The 21222-nt window shown below is 40.5% G+C and overlaps 4 protein-coding genes across 4 annotated transcripts; all 4 read left to right on the forward strand.

Moving 5' to 3' along the window:
- The first annotated feature begins 7068 nt into the window (after positions 1-7068).
- Positions 7069-7380, forward strand: LOC140546994 (histone H4). Its single transcript, XM_072670480.1, has one exon. It carries the CDS (start codon positions 7069-7071, stop codon positions 7378-7380), a length of 312 nt encoding a protein of 103 aa, XP_072526581.1.
- An 859-nt stretch (positions 7381-8239) lies between these two features.
- LOC140546744 (histone H2B) lies at positions 8240-8614 on the forward strand. The gene has a single exon (XM_072670133.1). The coding sequence runs from the start codon at positions 8240-8242 to the stop codon at positions 8612-8614; it is 375 nt and encodes a 124-aa protein (XP_072526234.1).
- A 10275-nt stretch (positions 8615-18889) lies between these two features.
- Positions 18890-19201, forward strand: LOC140546993 (histone H4). The gene has a single exon (XM_072670479.1). It carries the CDS (start codon positions 18890-18892, stop codon positions 19199-19201), a length of 312 nt encoding a protein of 103 aa, XP_072526580.1.
- Positions 19202-20060: 859 nt separating this feature from the next.
- On the forward strand, positions 20061-20435 carry LOC140546743 (histone H2B). Its single transcript, XM_072670132.1, has one exon. It carries the CDS (start codon positions 20061-20063, stop codon positions 20433-20435), a length of 375 nt encoding a protein of 124 aa, XP_072526233.1.
- The last annotated feature ends 787 nt before the right edge of the window (positions 20436-21222 follow it).

A 21222-nucleotide genomic window follows, 5' to 3' on the forward strand; every position in this document is an offset into this window, starting at 1 on the left:
TATGTATATATATATTATAACGTTTTGTACAACATTTCAAATCGCCATATTTAACATGTGTTTTAATACATATTAATACGTTTCTTTTAATACCTATCAATATGATTATACATATTTAATAGTTTGGAAACAGTTCATTCACCCCAGCAAAAAGTTGAAGCCACTGCTACTTCAGTAGAACACTACACTTTACCCTATGTAGTGTTTAGGCCGGTTTTGGCCTATTACAAACGGCATTTGACATGGATGGAGCGTGGATCCCACCGCGTGGTGAAACTATACAACTGCAAGCACAGTTTCAGAGAGCAATGTATGTGTATATTTATATAATGAGAGCTTGATTTTGGGTACCTACGTTTCATACATATGCAAAATGAGTTTGATTCCATAGAGAGTAAGCGAGACCAGCTGTGGGGCCGCAGTAAAGGAGTTAAGTGTATATTCCGGAGAGGACCACCGTTGTTGTGGGAACGCAGACATATGTCATGGATGGAGCGTGGATTCCATCGTGTGGTCAAACTAGGCAAATGCAAACGTTAACTACGTAGATTTATTCGTGTATGTGTGTGAATGTAACAGCTTTTTTCATTTGATAGATGGTTGTGAACTCCAGTACGTCTACTAAATCATTTGTATTGCGGTGTTATTTTGGTTAGTGTTTGTTAAAGTACATTTTAAAAAATGTTTCTATTGAAGCATACTTCAGTTCAGGGCATTTTAGTAGCCAGCATGGTTACCAGTTCTCATGCTGCCAGGCAATGAAATGGAAACTTAATTTAGGGTAATTTTATACACATTAAATATGATTGTTAACTGCACCAACAAATCTAAAAAGTAATTATGTGTCTTACGTGATGATTTTCGTTTGGGCTTGGGTTTCATTTCAACAATATGCTAACGATAACATACTCCAGACTGTATAATCTCCTTCCACAACTAGATAAAATGTCTTGTTTTGAAGAACGCTTGATAGAAGTCTTTAATAAAGGCACTTTATTAGCCATCATGACAACCAAACAGCATGCAGTTATGTAAAAAGCCACCAATTTACTCACTGCTAGAAGCCATTGAGACAAACTATAGAGTAGTGCACTTCTATGTAGGACCTTTATTTCCTTTTCTTTAGAGCCCTTAAACTCTGTGTATTAGCTTATATTGAGGTTACCATAATAATCATAAATCAGTAAAAAACACCGCTCATCTGCTATCAAGACCTGACCGAGGAGCTGGAGGCCAGTGGAGCAAAGCTAAAATATGGAAAAGCATACGCACCCTCAAATTGGTGCAAAAAAAAAAAAAATAATAATTTTAATCATTCAAGGCATAGGTAAGTAACAAATGAATACAAAAGTGCTAACAAAAGTGAATGAAAAGCCAGCCGTACTCACTTGTGAATTCGCTTTTTTGATTTTGCTTCTTTAAACGTCTCTGTGGACCAAAAAAAAAAGATTAATTGTTTTACATTTTAACCACACGATGGCATCCACGCTCCATTTACGTACTATGACCACAGACTTAAAGCTTAGCCCTGAAACTCCATCAGAAGCCTAAAAGACTTGACTAGAGAAGTGCACTTCTGTGTAGTGTATACAGTGTAAGGGATTTAGGAAGTGCCCTATTGCAAACGTCACCGTTGTTTTGGTATCGTGGATATATGTCATGGATGGAGCGTGGATGCCATCGTGTGGTCAAACTCGCAAATGCAAACGCTAAAAACATAGATGTATACGTGTATGTGTGTGAATGTTACAGCTTTTACATATGACAGATGGTTGTGAACTCCAGTAAGTCTACTAAGATCTACCAAGGAACATTTGGGCATTTTAGTAGCCAGCATGATAACCAGTTGTCATGCTACCAGGCAATGAAAACTTAATTTAGGGCACTGCAATTTTTATACACATTAAATATGATTGTTAACTGCACCAATACATCTAAAAAGTCATTACATGTCTTGCGGGATGATTTTTGTTTGGGTTTTAACAATATGCTAATGATAAAGTAGGACAGAAATTTTTTTTACTCCAGACTGTATTACCTCCTTCCACAACTCGATCAAATGGCTTTAGATAAAGAATCCTTGATAGAAGCATTCTTTATTTAAGGCACTTTTTTATCAGTTAGGTAAAAAGCCAACAATTCGCTCACTACTATAAGCCATTGAGACAAACTGTAGAGTAGTGCAATTCTATGAATGACGTTTTTCCCCTCCCCCTTTAGAGCCCTTAAATTCTATGCTGTATGGTTATGTGTATGTATGTATGCATCAGCTTATATTGAGGTTAACATAATAATCATAAATCAATAAAGAACACCGCTCATCTGCTATCAAGACCTGACTAAGGAGCTAGAGGCCAGTGGAGCAAAGCTACAATTACGAAAAGCATACGCACCATCGGTGCAAAAAAATCATTTTAACCTGCCAGGTTTAGGTCAGAGACTTTCTTCAAGGCATAGGTAAGTAACAAATGAATACAAAAGTGCTAACAAAAGTGTATCAAAAGCCAGCCGTACTCACTTGTGAATTAGCTTTTTTGTGCTTCTCAAATTGAACTCTTTCTCTTCTTTCTGATTTTGCTTCTTTAAATGTCTCTGTGGACCAAGAAAAAAAAAACTAAAAAAAAAGATGAATTGTTTTATATTTTGCAGATTTACATTTTGACCACCAGATGGCATCCACGCTCCATTCACGTACTACGACAACAGACTTAAAGCTTAGCCCTGAAACTCCATCAGAAGCCTAAGGGGTAGGTCTAGCCAAACTGCTTCCCCTCACCCTGACTTCATCATGAGCTCTACACTTACTTTGCTTACCACAATGTCTTTCCATATTTCTTTATCATCCACTAACTGCAACATATGATAAAAGCAACATTACTTAAAGCAACATTAACTCCCTCTGTGTTTATCTAATCTAGCATGACTTTTATTAGAAGATGTAAAGCGAGCCTGAGAAATCCAAGGGGTAAACATGTAGTTTTAGTTGGCCTCATTAGGAGCTTTTCCCTTGTATGCAATAATATACCATTTATTCGATTTGTGTTTGTTCTTTCTTTCTTTAAATGTCTCTGTGGACACTATATCTTTAACTTGTAGTGTATTAGATTAACGACTACAATTCCCATGATGCCTAACTAAAGATTTTTTTGCACCGATGGTGCGTATGCTTTTCGTAATTGTAGCTTTGCTCCACTGGCCTCTAGCTCCTTAGTCAGGTCTTGATAGCAGATGAGCGGTGTTCTTTATTGATTTATGATTATTATGTTAACCTCAATATAAGCTGATAAAACCTTGCCAAATAAAATTATTTTTGCACAGATTTAATTGTGTGGGTATGAGACATGTTAGTATTATTCCTACATTCACTTCTCATTGGTGAAGATCTTCTCTAATGGCCAATGTCAGTGTTAACACTTTACTGTACATCCTATACATTTGCACTCCTGGACACTACTAACACTTTATTATTATTACTTAATAATACAGTGTTATTATTAAATTTTTATGTATCGTCATCTGTCCACTTCATTTCTTATTTTTCATAACTGCACTGTCCTTCATCTGCAGTTAGTTTCAAATGCATTTTCACATGTATTCTATTTATCTGTCTATCTATCTATCTTGCAGTGTGGGTTCTAACTAGACAAAGGACTCAAAAAGTCATGTTTGTGTTTTTAAACCACAGTATTGACTTTGTCCTCATGTAACTCATGTATAGTGTAACTGGGTATCTCAGTATCTTCACCTGGATTTATTGATCCAAAACTGTAGTTTAGTGATGTCAAGGTTCAAATGTTTAAAGTCATGTCATGTTGAATGTTGTGAGGGAATACGTCTGAAAATATATGGAACCTGGCCTGGCAGATACATATTCTGACCACCAGATGGCATCACTACTCCATTCACGTTCTGCAACTACATAGTCTTAGGGCCTAGCCCTGAAACTCCATCAGAAGCCTAAGAGGTAGGTCTAGCCGAACTGCTACCACTCATCCTGACTTCATCATGAGCTTTACACTTACTTTGCTCACCACAATTTATTTCCTTCCTTTCTCTTCCACTAACTGCTAACCAATATGACTTTAGAAGAAGATTTATTAGAAGATGTATAGTGAAAACCTGAGGAATCCAAATGGTGTGGGTTTAGTTTAAGTTGGCCTTGTTTTATTTTATGTGCAGAAATATGTCAGTGGTGGTGGTTGTGTGTGTGTGTGTGTGTGTGTGTGTGTGTGTGTGTGTGTGTGTGGGTGTGTGTGTGTGTGTGTGTGTGTGTGTGTGTGTGAGAGAGAGAGAGAGAGAGAGAGAGAGAGAGAGAGAGAGAGAGAGAGAGAGCTTGATGCATACTTATTCAATCTGACAGAAAATACAAACCCTGTACTGGTTTGTGTTTGAGCAATATGTGTTGACAAAGAAAAAAAGAACAAATTACTGGTTGAATCTATAAAACACTATGCTTCCTTTAAGTGTGTCTATGTCAATGTGTCAATGACACAATGTGTCTTTATCCTGTAGTGTCAAGATCAAGGACTACAATTCCCATGATGCCTAACTACAAGTTCAGCCTATTGACACACGTGCCATGTATTAGGACTAATCACGTGTTGTTTTAGAACGTTTTCGAAAAGTATAGATGACGTACAGTGTTTTATTGATTCCACCATTCATGTGATCCGGCTCTTTAATTCTTGAATTTGATTTATTGTTGTACTGGGTTGTTGGCGTTGTATTTTCTAAACGTTGCAAACCCTTTGTATGTGGATTTACTTGTTCAATATGTTGTCATGGAGCCTGTCTCTCTCTCTCTATCTTTGTCTATCTCTCTATGTATACATATCTATCTACCTACCTACCTTCCTACCTACCACCCTCCCTCTCTTCATCTAATGATGAAATCCGATAACTGCACGTCCAGTCACAGTAAAAAGTAAACCGTGTGCCATGGTGTACAGTAGTGGGCTGATCTCAGTGTGTGCTTGTTTTATGCTTGCAAGGTCGTAACCCTAGTACTAAATAGCCATTTATGTCATTTATTCAGGCATTCAGGTGCATTGAGGGAGGACACGTACTCTTGTCGTGTGTGTGTGTGAAATAATCGCTACGCACGTTAGAATGGCGTGATGTAGTGTGACTTTGTTGTATACGAGACCGAGGCGCACATGGCGACAGCCATCAGAGGGGAGTGGACGGCTGACCGAGGTATTTGTCGTGTTAAGACCTATGTTAACTACTTTTAATGTTCATACATGTGAAACGTCGTCTTTACATGACGACATGTGAGTCATTACACTTTGCGTTGCTTTGTGGAATAGGCGTGAGCTGGAGACTGGACCTGGTCAGCTCCGTTGTGTCGCTGTTGGCACGATAACGTTTGCTAACTTGCCAAAAATGAAGTGGATACTGAAATCCGATAAGTCGATTTTGCGGAGAGCCTAAAGTTGTACACCCAGTCACAGCAAATCGACGTAGAACTGCCGTTGCTGGATCTATGTGTGGAGTTGTACATAGCTTGGAGCCAGCTTAGCGATTAGCAGCGTGGCTAACTCGGCCAGCATAAACAGTAAAGCACAAATATGAGCCTAATTATGAGGGGTCATTATTTATTGACCACAGTGCAGTGCCACATGCGGAGTTGTAGCATAAAAGTACGCAATACAGCCGTGATTTGTGGCTGTTGAGTGATTTGAGTTAACTTGCTTTTTCAGGTCCACACATGAGCTAACATAGCGATTAGCATGCTAGCTAACTCGGATGGTACAAACAATAGCATTACGCCAGCGAGTGTAAATACCTGTCAGATAAATACACACTCGCTCGAGTCAGTCAGGTTTTATTATGAAACCGTGTATATAGCTAGCAACATTTTATACGTTTACTGCCGTGGTTGAAATCGAGAAGCCACCTCGGAGAGTAGCATGATGGCTAGGTGTCTAAAAATTAATCACAAAAATAACGATATTACGGACACGTGCGTAGTTCTCTATATTGTTATTTGGAGCAAGTGAGGGAGAAACAGTCGTGCTTAAACCCGGCTACCAGCAGCGTATCTTCTGGTTTTCAGAGCTGGGCGGCCTGTGTAGCTTGCTAGCTAGTGTTTTGTTTACAAAAGATTATTTTCGTTATTAGCTAGTTGCCGAAACGGCATCGGTCAACCGAAAAAACGAACAAACAAAAAAACAATGCAATTTCGCTCGTTGGCCAATAGTTAAACAGTAAAAAAGCTCAGAAAAAGCTATGACATTAGAACCGGAGTTGCACTGTCCAATTCCCAAGCAGCTCACTACTCCCTATGGAGTGCACGGTGTCACGAAAAAACGCTGTGCACTAGGGAGTAGTGGAGTGCGGTTTAGGATCGCCCCAGGTGTACGAAGGAAGACTTCATGCATGGAGCATGGGGTGTCATCCTGTGGTAAAACACGGAAAGATTATATATATATATATATATACACACTTGGCGTTATTATTGTAGTAATTGATTTTTAGAAAACAGTGCATAAATGTTTATTTACAAAGGCCACATGGCCCCTATCCACTTCTTACAGTGACTCAAAGTAGGCTCATACACAGCCTCACTAAACAGTTCATCTTATGCCTAGGTCACTGAATTGTATGAATTTATTCAGTTATTTATTTATTTAAGATTTCGCCATAAGACCAATCTATTTCAGAAATGATTTTAGCTCTTAATTGCAGTTTAGGTTACTTCGTCATTATATGGTCAAGCAGGTCTGGAGCTAGGCTGTAGGTTTCAAAGCTAAATCATGTTGAGTTAAAGTATTCATAGTGAAGGTTATGCATGATCCAAAGTGTGCTGCGTTATTTTGAACATGAGTACATCCAGAGAGAACGGAGTTCTGGTTGACTGTATTTTGTATGGCTACCCACTCAGTGGCTATACAGCAAAACAAGCGTTCTGCACACGTACAGAGTATGAGGCGGAGCTGATGTACTGTGACGTCGCTCGGTTCCCTTGCTTTCATTTAGGTCCTATAGAGGGGTATAATTGGCGTGCCTCGGGTGCTCCAGCTTCATAGATTCTCTTCTCGTCGACTGAGAAAAGAAGCAGCTAGGATGTCCGGCAGAGGCAAGGGCGGCAAAGGCCTTGGAAAAGGAGGCGCCAAGCGTCATCGTAAAGTGCTTCGCGATAACATCCAGGGTATCACAAAGCCGGCTATTCGCCGTCTGGCTCGTCGTGGTGGCGTCAAGCGTATCTCCGGTCTGATCTACGAAGAGACCCGCGGTGTGCTCAAAGTGTTCCTGGAAAACGTGATCAGGGACGCAGTCACGTACACTGAGCATGCCAAAAGAAAGACCGTCACCGCTATGGATGTGGTGTACGCCCTGAAGCGCCAGGGACGCACTCTGTACGGATTCGGAGGTTAAACGCTCGGCCTGAACAGCTCTAAACCCAACGGCTCTTTTAAGAGCCACCCACAAATCCAGCAAAAGAGCCTGTTTCTAATCTTAGCTTGTTTGTTTCAAATAAGGCAGTCTCCCGGATACTCTGTATTAAGAATGTAATATACGGGAAGAGTACATATATGTTACTTTGTATATATGTATTGTTTTACACCCCCCCCGTATGCGTTGGTAAAATCAGAACTATACGTCTTAATAAATCCTGATAGTCGCCGTCAACGCCGCTGTGGCGAAAAACAGATTAAGCCCTGTAGATTAAAAATGCGCGGGAAGGCGAACAAAGAGTTGATCATATTTGTTTGTTTCAATAAAGTCAATGATGGTGGTTATGAATCTCGGTTACTCCGGTTACTTTGTTAAGAAGCTCATTTTCAGGAGGAAAAAACATAATTTATATATAATATTTATATATATATATGACATTATATTCTTATATAATAATGTGATTATTATATAAGAATACATATTGTTTTCCATTTACCCCGTTTGCGTTGATTAAATCAGAATTATACAGAACATCGCCGTCAACGCCGCTTTGGCGAAAAATAATGTGCCGCCTGCACGGTGGGTACAAATGCGCGGGTAGGCGAACAAAGAGAATGCTGCTCAGGGGAGGGGGAAGGGAGGAGGAGAAAAGGGAGGGGAGGGGAGGGGAAAAGGGAGTGTGGGGGGTTGGGAAGAAGCGAGCGGACAATTGTTGTCCAATGGTCGTACGACGGCATTCTAAAGGCGGTACCTTCTTGTATTAGAATGCCAGAGTCTAAATAATGTGGGAGCTTATCGCCTCCTCCTCATTCTTCAGTCTTACTCGACGAGGAGCAGTATGCCTGAGCCAGCTAAGTCTGCGCCCAAGAAGGGATCCAAGAAAGCCGTGACCAAGACGGCCGGGAAAGGAGGCAAGAAGCGCAGAAAGTCCAGGAAGGAGAGCTATGCTATCTACGTGTACAAGGTGCTGAAGCAGGTCCACCCTGATACCGGTATCTCCTCCAAAGCGATGGGCATCATGAACTCGTTCGTGAACGACATCTTCGAGCGCATCGCCGGTGAGTCTTCCCGTTTGGCTCATTACAACAAACGTTCTACTATCACCTCTAGGGAGATCCAGACCGCTGTGCGTCTGCTCCTTCCCGGTGAGTTGGCCAAGCACGCCGTGTCCGAGGGCACAAAGGCCGTCACCAAGTACACGAGCTCCAAGTAAATGGTGATAGCGGCGTAATCCAAACCCAACGGCTCTTTTAAGAGCCACCCACGGTTTCTTCGAAAGAGCAGTTTTATTCAAGAACAAAGTCGCCGATGGTAAGCTATAATACTAATTATTATTATTAATATTATTATTTTTTTTTTTTCCCCCCATGAGTGCTTCTGCAGCCATTATTGTAAAAGGAATGCCCTTCAGTGTATGTATGTATGTATGTATGTAAATCAACTTACTTAGTTGTTTGTCTGCATTTAATTGGTATAGTATACTAAGATTCAGGGGCAGAGCAGCAAACTAAAATACTGTGCCATACTAACTGTATGGCGTGGGGTTGTAATGCTAAGTGGGATAAATCAAGCTGCACATCACCTGTGAAAGACCAGTCCAGAGGAGATCAGCCTTACAGGTGGGGAATAGTAAGGCAGGAAACCATACTAGGGTTGACTTGAAGCCTAGAACTATACACTTGATCTTTGTAATGAAAGCTGTCTAGTATATATAACCAGGCATACGGTTAGGAAAGAGAGGAAATGAGTATCTCCACAAGCTTTTTTTGTTGGGTCACAGAAGGGTGAAGTTATTCAAAGCCTTAGGTTTATGGTGAGATTTGAGTGAGCAAGAATAGGTTCAGAGCTAGACTTTTGATGTAGAGGGTCGGAGCAAGGCAAAAGGACGAGGGTAGAGTAAGTAAAATAGTATGGCGGTCAAAGGCCTCAGGTTTATGATGAAGGTGGATTGAGTTAAAGTGACCGTGAGCTTAGGCCGTTGCCTTAGGATACAAAGGAAGGTTCAGTAAAAGTGAGTTTCAACATTAGCCATCAGCCTCATGATTTGGATACACATGGCCTCGGCCTACTGAGGAATGCACATCTAAGTAGAATGGTCATGACTGCATGGAATGGGTTAAATGAAAGTAAAAGTTTTAAAATAATAATTTGGTGTGTTGCTTATTGGGATAGAGGGAGGGATGGGGTTAATTTGTTTTAGTACAAGAATGAGATTGGAGTTGTTTCATGTGAGGGGTTTGAATGAGGATGGGGAGTGATTTTGTATAATGGTTGGAGGAAGGATGGGGTTATTTGGTTTCATGGTTAGAATGATGTTAAGGTTATGTTGTACTAGGTTAAGAGGGAGGACAGAGTTATTTTGTATTAGGACTACTTGGTTTGGTCACAAAAAGATGAATTTGGTTGAAGCCTTAGGTTAATGGTGAGATTCGAGCGAGCAAGAATAGGTTCAGAGCTAGACTTTTGATGTAGAGGGTCGGAGCAAGGCAAAAAGACGAGGGTAGAGTAAGTAAATTTAGGTAGCGTAAGTAAAAAAGTATGGCGGTGAAAGTGTGTTTAGTGCAGATGTGATCTAGGAAGAGTGAGTAACAGCAGCTTTGTAAACGAGGCCTCAGGTTTATGATGGAGGTGGATTGTGTTAAAGTGACTGTGAGCTTAGGCCTTTGCCTTAGGAAGCTTCAGAAAAAGTGAATTTCAACATTGGCCATCAGCCTGATGATTTGGATACACATGGCCTCGGCCTACTGAGCAATGCACATCTAAGTAGAATGGTCATGACTGCATGGAATGGGTTAAATGAAAGTAAAAGTTTAAAAATAATAATTTGGTGTGTTGCTTATTGAGATAGAGGGAGGGATGGGGTTAATTTGTTTTAGTACAAGAATGAAATTGGAGTTGTTTCATGTGAGAGGTTCGAATGAGGATGGGGAGTGATTTTGTATAATGGTTGGAGGAAGGATGGTGTTATTTCATTTTAGGGTTGGAGAGAGAAGGTCGTGGGGTTTGTATTAGAGTATGAATGAAAATGGGTTATTTTATTTTGGGGTTAGACGGCGGATGGGGTTATTTGGTTTCATGGTTAGAATGATGTTAAGGTTATGTTGTACTAGGTTAAGAGGGAGGACAGAGTTATTTTGTATTAGGACTATTTGGTTTGGTTCACTAAAAGATGAATTTGGTTGAAGCCTTAGGTTAATGGTGAGATTCGAGCGAGCAAGAATAGGTTCAGAGCTAGACTTTTGATGTAGAGGGTCGGAGCAAGGCAAAAGGACGAGGGTAGAGTAAGTAAAATAGTATGGCGGTCAAAGACCTCAGGTTTATGATGAAGGTGGATTGAGTTAAAGTGACGGTGAGCTTAAGCCTTTGCCTTAGGATACAAAGGAAGGTTCAGTAAAAGTGAGTTTCAACATTAGCCATCAGCCTGATGATTTGGATACACATGGCCTCGGCCTACTGAGGAATGCACATCTAAGTAGAATGGTCATGACTGCATGGAATGGGTTAAATGAAAGTAAAAGTTTAAAAATAATAATTTGGTGTGTTGCTTATTGAGATAGAGGGAGGGATGGGGTTAATTTGTTTTAGTACAAGAATGAGATTTGAGTTGTTTCATGTGAGGGGTTCCAAAATGGATGGAGTGCTTTTGTATAATGGTTGGAGGAAGGATGGGGTTATTTCATTTTAGGGTTTGTGAGAGAAGGTGGTGGGGTTTGTATTAGAGTATGAATGGAAATGGGTTATTTTATTTTGGGGTTAGACGGCGGATGGGGTTATTTGGTTTCATGGTTAGAATGATGTTAAGGTTATGTTGTACTAGGTTAAGAGGGAGGACAGAGTTATTTTGTATTAGGACTATTTGGTTTGGTTCACTAAAAGATGAATTTGGTTGAAGTCTTAGGTTAATGGTGAGATTCGAGCGAGCAAGAATAGGTTCATAGATATTTTTTTGATGTAGAGGGTCGGAGCAATGCAAAAGGACGAGGGTAGAGTAAGTAAAATAGTATGGCGGTCAAAGGCCTCAGTTTTATGATGAAGGTGGATTGAGTTAAAGTGACGGTGAGCTTAAGCCTTTGCCTTAGGATACAAAGGAAGGTTCAGTAAAAGTGAGTTTCAACATTAGCCATCAGCCTCATGATTTGGATACACATGGCCTCGGCCTACTGAGGAATGCACATCTAAGTAGAATGGTCATGACTGCATGGAATGGGTTAAATGAAAGTAAAAGTTTAAAAATAATAATTTGGTGTGTTGCTTATTGAGATAGAGGGAGGGATGGGGTTAATTTGTTTTAGGACAAGAATGAGATTGGAGTTGTTTCATGTGAGGGGTTTGAATGAGGATGGGGAGTGATTTTGTATAATGGTTGGAGGAAGGATGGTGTTATTTCATTTTAGGGTTGGAGAGAGAAGGTGGTGGGGTTTGTATTAGAGTATGAATGAAAATGGGTTATTTTATTTTGGGGTTAGACGGCGGATGGGGTTATTTGGTTTCATGGTTAGAATGATGTTAAGGTTATGTTGTACTAGGTTAAGAGGGAGGACAGAGTTATTTTGTATTAGGACTATTTGGTTTGGTTCACTAAAAGATGAATTTGGTTGAAGCCTTAGGTTAATGGTGAGATTCGAGCGAGCAAGAATAGGTTCAGAGCTAGACTTTTGATGTAGAGGGTCGGAGCAAGGCAAAAGGACGAGGGTAGAGTAAGTAAAATAGTATGGCGGTCAAAGGCCTCAGTTTTATGATGAAGGTGGATTGAGTTAAAGTGACGGTGAGTTTAAGCCTTTGCCTTAGGATACAAAGGAAGGTTCAGTAAAAGTGAGTTTCAACATTAGCCATCAGCAATCAGTAAAGGAGTTAAGTGTATATTCCGGAGAGGACCACCGTTGTTGTGGGAACGCAGACATATGTCATGGATGGAGCGTGGATGCCATCGTGTGGTCAAACTAGGCAAATGCAAACGTTAACTACGTAGATTTATTCGTGTATGTGTGTGAATGTAACAGCTTTTTTCATTTGATAGATGGTTGTGAACTCCAGTACGTCTACTAAATCATTTGTATTGCGGTGTTATTTTGGTTAGTGTTTTTTAAAGTACATTTTAAAAAATGTTTCTATTGAAGCATACTTCAGTTCAGGGCATTTTAGTAGCCAGCATGGTTACCAGTTCTCATGCTGCCAGGCAATGAAATGGAAACTTAATTTAGGGTAATTTTATACACATTAAATATGATTGTTAACTGCACCAACAAATCTAAAAAGTAATTACGTGTCTTATGTGATGATTTTCGTTTGGGCTTGGGTTTCATTTCAACAATATGCTAACGATAACATACTCCAGACTGTATAATCTCCTTCCACAACTAGATAAAATGTCTTGTTTTTAAGAACGCTTGATAGAAGTCTTTAATAAAGGCACTTTATTAGCCATCATGACAACCAAACAGCATGCAGTTATGTAAAAAGCCACCAATTTACTCACTGCTAGAAGCCATTGAGACAAACTATAGAGTAGTGCACTTCTATGTAGGACCTTTATTTCCTTTTCTTTAGAGCCCTTAAACTCTGTGTATTAGCTTATATTGAGGTTACCATAATAATCATAAATCAGTAAAAAACACCGCTCATCTGCTATCAAGACCTGACCGAGGAGCTGGAGGCCAGTGGAGCAAAGCTAAAATATGGAAAAGCATACGCACCCTCAAATTGGTGCAAAAAAAAATAAATAATAATTTTAATCATTCAAGGCATAGGTAAGTAACAAATGAATACAAAAGTGCTAACAAAAGTGAATGAAAAGCCAGCCGTACTCACTTGTGAATTCGCTTTTTTGATTTTGCTTCTTTAAACGTCTCTGTGGACCAAAAAAAAAAGATTAATTGTTTTACATTTTAACCACACGATGGCATCCACGCTCCATTTACGTACTATGACCACAGACTTAAAGCTTAGCCCTGAAACTCCATCAGAAGCCTAAAAGACTTGACTAGAGAAGTGCACTTCTGTGTAGTGTATACAGTGTAAGGGATTTAGGAAGTGCCCTATTGCAAACGTCACCGTTGTTTTGGTATCGTGGATATATGTCATGGATGGAGCGTGGATGCCATCGTGTGGTCAAACTCGCAAATGCAAACGCTAAAAACATAGATGTATACGTGTATGTGTGTGAATGTTACAGCTTTTACATATGACAGATGGTTGTGAACTCCAGTAAGTCTACTAAGATCTACCAAGGAACATTTGGGCATTTTAGTAGCCAGCATGATAACCAGTTGTCATGCTACCAGGCAATGAAAACTTAATTTAGGGCACTGCAATTTTTATACACATTAAATATGATTGTTAACTGCACCAATACATCTAAAAAGTCATTACATGTCTTGCGGGATGATTTTTGTTTGGGTTTTAACAATATGCTAATGATAAAGTAGGACAGAAATTTTTTTTACTCCAGACTGTATTACCTCCTTCCACAACTCGATCAAATGGCTTTAGATAAAGAATCCTTGATAGAAGCATTCTTTATTTAAGGCACTTTTTTATCAGTTAGGTAAAAAGCCAACAATTCGCTCACTACTATAAGCCATTGAGACAAACTGTAGAGTAGTGCAATTCTATGAATGACGTTTTTCCCCTCCCCCTTTAGAGCCCTTAAATTCTATGCTGTATGGTTATGTGTATGTATGTATGCATCAGCTTATATTGAGGTTAACATAATAATCATAAATCAATAAAGAACACCGCTCATCTGCTATCAAGACCTGACTAAGGAGCTAGAGGCCAGTGGAGCAAAGCTACAATTACGAAAAGCATACGCACCATCGGTGCAAAAAAATCATTTTAACCTGCCAGGTTTAGGTCAGAGACTTTCTTCAAGGCATAGGTAAGTAACAAATGAATACAAAAGTGCTAACAAAAGTGTATCAAAAGCCAGCCGTACTCACTTGTGAATTAGCTTTTTTGTGCTTCTCAAATTGAACTCTTTCTCTTCTTTCTGATTTTGCTTCTTTAAATGTCTCTGTGGACCAAGAAAAAAAAAACTAAAAAAAAAGATGAATTGTTTTATATTTTGCAGATTTACATTTTGACCACCAGATGGCATCCACGCTCCATTCACGTACTACGACAACAGACTTAAAGCTTAGCCCTGAAACTCCATCAGAAGCCTAAGGGGTAGGTCTAGCCAAACTGCTTCCCCTCACCCTGACTTCATCATGAGCTCTACACTTACTTTGCTTACCACAATGTCTTTCCATATTTCTTTATCATCCACTAACTGCAACATATGATAAAAGCAACATTACTTAAAGCAACATTAACTCCCTCTGTGTTTATCTAATCTAGCATGACTTTTATTAGAAGATGTAAAGCGAGCCTGAGAAATCCAAGGGGTAAACATGTAGTTTTAGTTGGCCTCATTAGGAGCTTTTCCCTTGTATGCAATAATATACCATTTATTCGATTTGTGTTTGTTCTTTCTTTCTTTAAATGTCTCTGTGGACACTATATCTTTAACTTGTAGTGTATTAGATTAACGACTACAATTCCCATGATGCCTAACTAAAGATTTTTTTGCACCGATGGTGCGTATGCTTTTCGTAATTGTAGCTTTGCTCCACTGGCCTCTAGCTCCTTAGTCAGGTCTTGATAGCAGATGAGCGGTGTTCTTTATTGATTTATGATTATTATGTTAACCTCAATATAAGCTGATAAAACCTTGCCAAATAAAATTATTTTTGCACAGATTTAATTGTGTGGGTATGAGACATGTTAGTATTATTCCTACATTCACTTCTCATTGGTGAAGATCTTCTCTAATGGCCAATGTCAGTGTTAACACTTTACTGTACATCCTATACATTTGCACTCCTGGACACTACTAACACTTTATTATTATTACTTAATAATACAGTGTTATTATTAAATTTTTATGTATCGTCATCTGTCCACTTCATTTCTTATTTTTCATAACTGCACTGTCCTTCATCTGCAGTTAGTTTCAAATGCATTTTCACATGTATTCTATTTATCTGTCTATCTATCTATCTTGCAGTGTGGGTTCTAACTAGACAAAGGACTCAAAAAGTCATGTTTGTGTTTTTAAACCACAGTATTGACTTTGTCCTCATGTAACTCATGTATAGTGTAACTGGGTATCTCAGTATCTTCACCTGGATTTATTGATCCAAAACTGTAGTTTAGTGATGTCAAGGTTCAAATGTTTAAAGTCATGTCATGTTGAATGTTGTGAGGGAATACGTCTGAAAATATATGGAACCTGGCCTGGCAGATACATATTCTGACCACCAGATGGCATCACTACTCCATTCACGTTCTGCAACTACATAGTCTTAGGGCCTAGCCCTGAAACTCCATCAGAAGCCTAAGAGGTAGGTCTAGCCGAACTGCTACCACTCATCCTGACTTCATCATGAGCTTTACACTTACTTTGCTCACCACAATTTATTTCCTTCCTTTCTCTTCCACTAACTGCTAACCAATATGACTTTAGAAGAAGATTTATTAGAAGATGTATAGTGAAAACCTGAGGAATCCAAATGGTGTGGGTTTAGTTTAAGTTGGCCTTGTTTTATTTTATGTGCAGAAATATGTCAGTGGTGGTGGTTGTGTGTGTGTGTGTGTGTGTGTGTGTGTGTGTGTGTGTGTGTGTGGGTGTGTGTGTGTGTGTGTGTGTGTGTGTGTGTGTGAGAGAGAGAGAGAGAGAGAGAGAGAGAGAGAGAGAGAGAGAGAGAGAGAGCTTGATGCATACTTATTCAATCTGACAGAAAATACAAACCCTGTACTGGTTTGTGTTTGAGCAATATGTGTTGACAAAGAAAAAAAGAACAAATTACTGGTTGAATCTATAAAACACTATGCTTCCTTTAAGTGTGTCTATGTCAATGTGTCAATGACACAATGTGTCTTTATCCTGTAGTGTCAAGATCAAGGACTACAATTCCCATGATGCCTAACTACAAGTTCAGCCTATTGACACACGTGCCATGTATTAGGACTAATCACGTGTTGTTTTAGAACGTTTTCGAAAAGTATAGATGACGTACAGTGTTTTATTGATTCCACCATTCATGTGATCCGGCTCTTTAATTCTTGAATTTGATTTATTGTTGTACTGGGTTGTTGGCGTTGTATTTTCTAAACGTTGCAAACCCTTTGTATGTGGATTTACTTGTTCAATATGTTGTCATGGAGCCTGTCTCTCTCTCTCTATCTTTGTCTATCTCTCTATGTATACATATCTATCTACCTACCTACCTTCCTACCTACCACCCTCCCTCTCTTCATCTAATGATGAAATCCGATAACTGCACGTCCAGTCACAGTAAAAAGTAAACCGTGTGCCATGGTGTACAGTAGTGGGCTGATCTCAGTGTGTGCTTGTTTTATGCTTGCAAGGTCGTAACCCTAGTACTAAATAGCCATTTATGTCATTTATTCAGGCATTCAGGTGCATTGAGGGAGGACACGTACTCTTGTCGTGTGTGTGTGTGAAATAATCGCTACGCACGTTAGAATGGCGTGATGTAGTGTGACTTTGTTGTATACGAGACCGAGGCGCACATGGCGACAGCCATCAGAGGGGAGTGGACGGCTGACCGAGGTATTTGTCGTGTTAAGACCTATGTTAACTACTTTTAATGTTCATACATGTGAAACGTCGTCTTTACATGACGACATGTGAGTCATTACACTTTGCGTTGCTTTGTGGAATAGGCGTGAGCTGGAGACTGGACCTGGTCAGCTCCGTTGTGTCGCTGTTGGCACGATAACGTTTGCTAACTTGCCAAAAATGAAGTGGATACTGAAATCCGATAAGTCGATTTTGCGGAGAGCCTAAAGTTGTACACCCAGTCACAGCAAATCGACGTAGAACTGCCGTTGCTGGATCTATGTGTGGAGTTGTACATAGCTTGGAGCCAGCTTAGCGATTAGCAGCGTGGCTAACTCGGCCAGCATAAACAGTAAAGCACAAATATGAGCCTAATTATGAGGGGTCATTATTTATTGACCACAGTGCAGTGCCACATGCGGAGTTGTAGCATAAAAGTACGCAATACAGCCGTGATTTGTGGCTGTTGAGTGATTTGAGTTAACTTGCTTTTTCAGGTCCACACATGAGCTAACATAGCGATTAGCATGCTAGCTAACTCGGATGGTACAAACAATAGCATTACGCCAGCGAGTGTAAATACCTGTCAGATAAATACACACTCGCTCGAGTCAGTCAGGTTTTATTATGAAACCGTGTATATAGCTAGCAACATTTTATACGTTTACTGCCGTGGTTGAAATCGAGAAGCCACCTCGGAGAGTAGCATGATGGCTAGGTGTCTAAAAATTAATCACAAAAATAACGATATTACGGACACGTGCGTAGTTCTCTATATTGTTATTTGGAGCAAGTGAGGGAGAAACAGTCGTGCTTAAACCCGGCTACCAGCAGCGTATCTTCTGGTTTTCAGAGCTGGGCGGCCTGTGTAGCTTGCTAGCTAGTGTTTTGTTTACAAAAGATTATTTTCGTTATTAGCTAGTTGCCGAAACGGCATCGGTCAACCGAAAAAACGAACAAACAAAAAAACAATGCAATTTCGCTCGTTGGCCAATAGTTAAACAGTAAAAAAGCTCAGAAAAAGCTATGACATTAGAACCGGAGTTGCACTGTCCAATTCCCAAGCAGCTCACTACTCCCTATGGAGTGCACGGTGTCACGAAAAAACGCTGTGCACTAGGGAGTAGTGGAGTGCGGTTTAGGATCGCCCCAGGTGTACGAAGGAAGACTTCATGCATGGAGCATGGGGTGTCATCCTGTGGTAAAACACGGAAAGATTATATATATATATATATATACACACTTGGCGTTATTATTGTAGTAATTGATTTTTAGAAAACAGTGCATAAATGTTTATTTACAAAGGCCACATGGCCCCTATCCACTTCTTACAGTGACTCAAAGTAGGCTCATACACAGCCTCACTAAACAGTTCATCTTATGCCTAGGTCACTGAATTGTATGAATTTATTCAGTTATTTATTTATTTAAGATTTCGCCATAAGACCAATCTATTTCAGAAATGATTTTAGCTCTTAATTGCAGTTTAGGTTACTTCGTCATTATATGGTCAAGCAGGTCTGGAGCTAGGCTGTAGGTTTCAAAGCTAAATCATGTTGAGTTAAAGTATTCATAGTGAAGGTTATGCATGATCCAAAGTGTGCTGCGTTATTTTGAACATGAGTACATCCAGAGAGAACGGAGTTCTGGTTGACTGTATTTTGTATGGCTACCCACTCAGTGGCTATACAGCAAAACAAGCGTTCTGCACACGTACAGAGTATGAGGCGGAGCTGATGTACTGTGACGTCGCTCGGTTCCCTTGCTTTCATTTAGGTCCTATAGAGGGGTATAATTGGCGTGCCTCGGGTGCTCCAGCTTCATAGATTCTCTTCTCGTCGACTGAGAAAAGAAGCAGCTAGGATGTCCGGCAGAGGCAAGGGCGGCAAAGGCCTTGGAAAAGGAGGCGCCAAGCGTCATCGTAAAGTGCTTCGCGATAACATCCAGGGTATCACAAAGCCGGCTATTCGCCGTCTGGCTCGTCGTGGTGGCGTCAAGCGTATCTCCGGTCTGATCTACGAAGAGACCCGCGGTGTGCTCAAAGTGTTCCTGGAAAACGTGATCAGGGACGCAGTCACGTACACTGAGCATGCCAAAAGAAAGACCGTCACCGCTATGGATGTGGTGTACGCCCTGAAGCGCCAGGGACGCACTCTGTACGGATTCGGAGGTTAAACGCTCGGCCTGAACAGCTCTAAACCCAACGGCTCTTTTAAGAGCCACCCACAAATCCAGCAAAAGAGCCTGTTTCTAATCTTAGCTTGTTTGTTTCAAATAAGGCAGTCTCCCGGATACTCTGTATTAAGAATGTAATATACGGGAAGAGTACATATATGTTACTTTGTATATATGTATTGTTTTACACCCCCCCCGTATGCGTTGGTAAAATCAGAACTATACGTCTTAATAAATCCTGATAGTCGCCGTCAACGCCGCTGTGGCGAAAAACAGATTAAGCCCTGTAGATTAAAAATGCGCGGGAAGGCGAACAAAGAGTTGATCATATTTGTTTGTTTCAATAAAGTCAATGATGGTGGTTATGAATCTCGGTTACTCCGGTTACTTTGTTAAGAAGCTCATTTTCAGGAGGAAAAAACATAATTTATATATAATATTTATATATATATATGACATTATATTCTTATATAATAATGTGATTATTATATAAGAATACATATTGTTTTCCATTTACCCCGTTTGCGTTGATTAAATCAGAATTATACAGAACATCGCCGTCAACGCCGCTTTGGCGAAAAATAATGTGCCGCCTGCACGGTGGGTACAAATGCGCGGGTAGGCGAACAAAGAGAATGCTGCTCAGGGGAGGGGGAAGGGAGGAGGAGAAAAGGGAGGGGAGGGGAGGGGAAAAGGGAGTGTGGGGGGTTGGGAAGAAGCGAGCGGACAATTGTTGTCCAATGGTCGTACGACGGCATTCTAAAGGCGGTACCTTCTTGTATTAGAATGCCAGAGTCTAAATAATGTGGGAGCTTATCGCCTCCTCCTCATTCTTCAGTCTTACTCGACGAGGAGCAGTATGCCTGAGCCAGCTAAGTCTGCGCCCAAGAAGGGATCCAAGAAAGCCGTGACCAAGACGGCCGGGAAAGGAGGCAAGAAGCGCAGAAAGTCCAGGAAGGAGAGCTATGCTATCTACGTGTACAAGGTGCTGAAGCAGGTCCACCCTGATACCGGTATCTCCTCCAAAGCGATGGGCATCATGAACTCGTTCGTGAACGACATCTTCGAGCGCATCGCCGGTGAGTCTTCCCGTTTGGCTCATTACAACAAACGTTCTACTATCACCTCTAGGGAGATCCAGACCGCTGTGCGTCTGCTCCTTCCCGGTGAGTTGGCCAAGCACGCCGTGTCCGAGGGCACAAAGGCCGTCACCAAGTACACGAGCTCCAAGTAAATGGTGATAGCGGCGTAATCCAAACCCAACGGCTCTTTTAAGAGCCACCCACGGTTTCTTCGAAAGAGCAGTTTTATTCAAGAACAAAGTCGCCGATGGTAAGCTATAATACTAATTATTATTATTAATATTATTATTTTTTTTTTTTCCCCCCATGAGTGCTTCTGCAGCCATTATTGTAAAAGGAATGCCCTTCAGTGTATGTATGTATGTATGTATGTAAATCAACTTACTTAGTTGTTTGTCTGCATTTAATTGGTATAGTATACTAAGATTCAGGGGCAGAGCAGCAAACTAAAATACTGTGCCATACTAACTGTATGGCGTGGGGTTGTAATGCTAAGTGGGATAAATCAAGCTGCACATCACCTGTGAAAGACCAGTCCAGAGGAGATCAGCCTTACAGGTGGGGAATAGTAAGGCAGGAAACCATACTAGGGTTGACTTGAAGCCTAGAACTATACACTTGATCTTTGTAATGAAAGCTGTCTAGTATATATAACCAGGCATACGGTTAGGAAAGAGAGGAAATGAGTATCTCCACAAGCTTTTTTTGTTGGGTCACAGAAGGGTGAAGTTATTCAAAGCCTTAGGTTTATGGTGAGATTTGAGTGAGCAAGAATAGGTTCAGAGCTAGACTTTTGATGTAGAGGGTCGGAGCAAGGCAAAAGGACGAGGGTAGAGTAAGTAAAATAGTATGGCGGTCAAAGGCCTCAGGTTTATGATGAAGGTGGATTGAGTTAAAGTGACCGTGAGCTTAGGCCGTTGCCTTAGGATACAAAGGAAG

The sequence above is a fragment of the Salminus brasiliensis genome, chromosome 24, assembly GCF_030463535.1.
Source record: "Salminus brasiliensis chromosome 24, fSalBra1.hap2, whole genome shotgun sequence".
Taxonomy (NCBI): Eukaryota; Metazoa; Chordata; class Actinopteri; order Characiformes; family Bryconidae; genus Salminus; species Salminus brasiliensis.

Bases quoted from the DNA above. Each gene is read 5' to 3' on its own strand.
- LOC140546994 (XM_072670480.1), top strand. From the start codon at position 7,069: ATGTCCGGCAGAGGCAAGGGCGGCAAAGGCCTTGGAAAAGGAGGCGCC.
- LOC140546744 (XM_072670133.1), top strand. From the start codon at position 8,240: ATGCCTGAGCCAGCTAAGTCTGCGCCCAAGAAGGGATCCAAGAAAGCC.
- LOC140546993 (XM_072670479.1), top strand. From the start codon at position 18,890: ATGTCCGGCAGAGGCAAGGGCGGCAAAGGCCTTGGAAAAGGAGGCGCC.
- LOC140546743 (XM_072670132.1), top strand. From the start codon at position 20,061: ATGCCTGAGCCAGCTAAGTCTGCGCCCAAGAAGGGATCCAAGAAAGCC.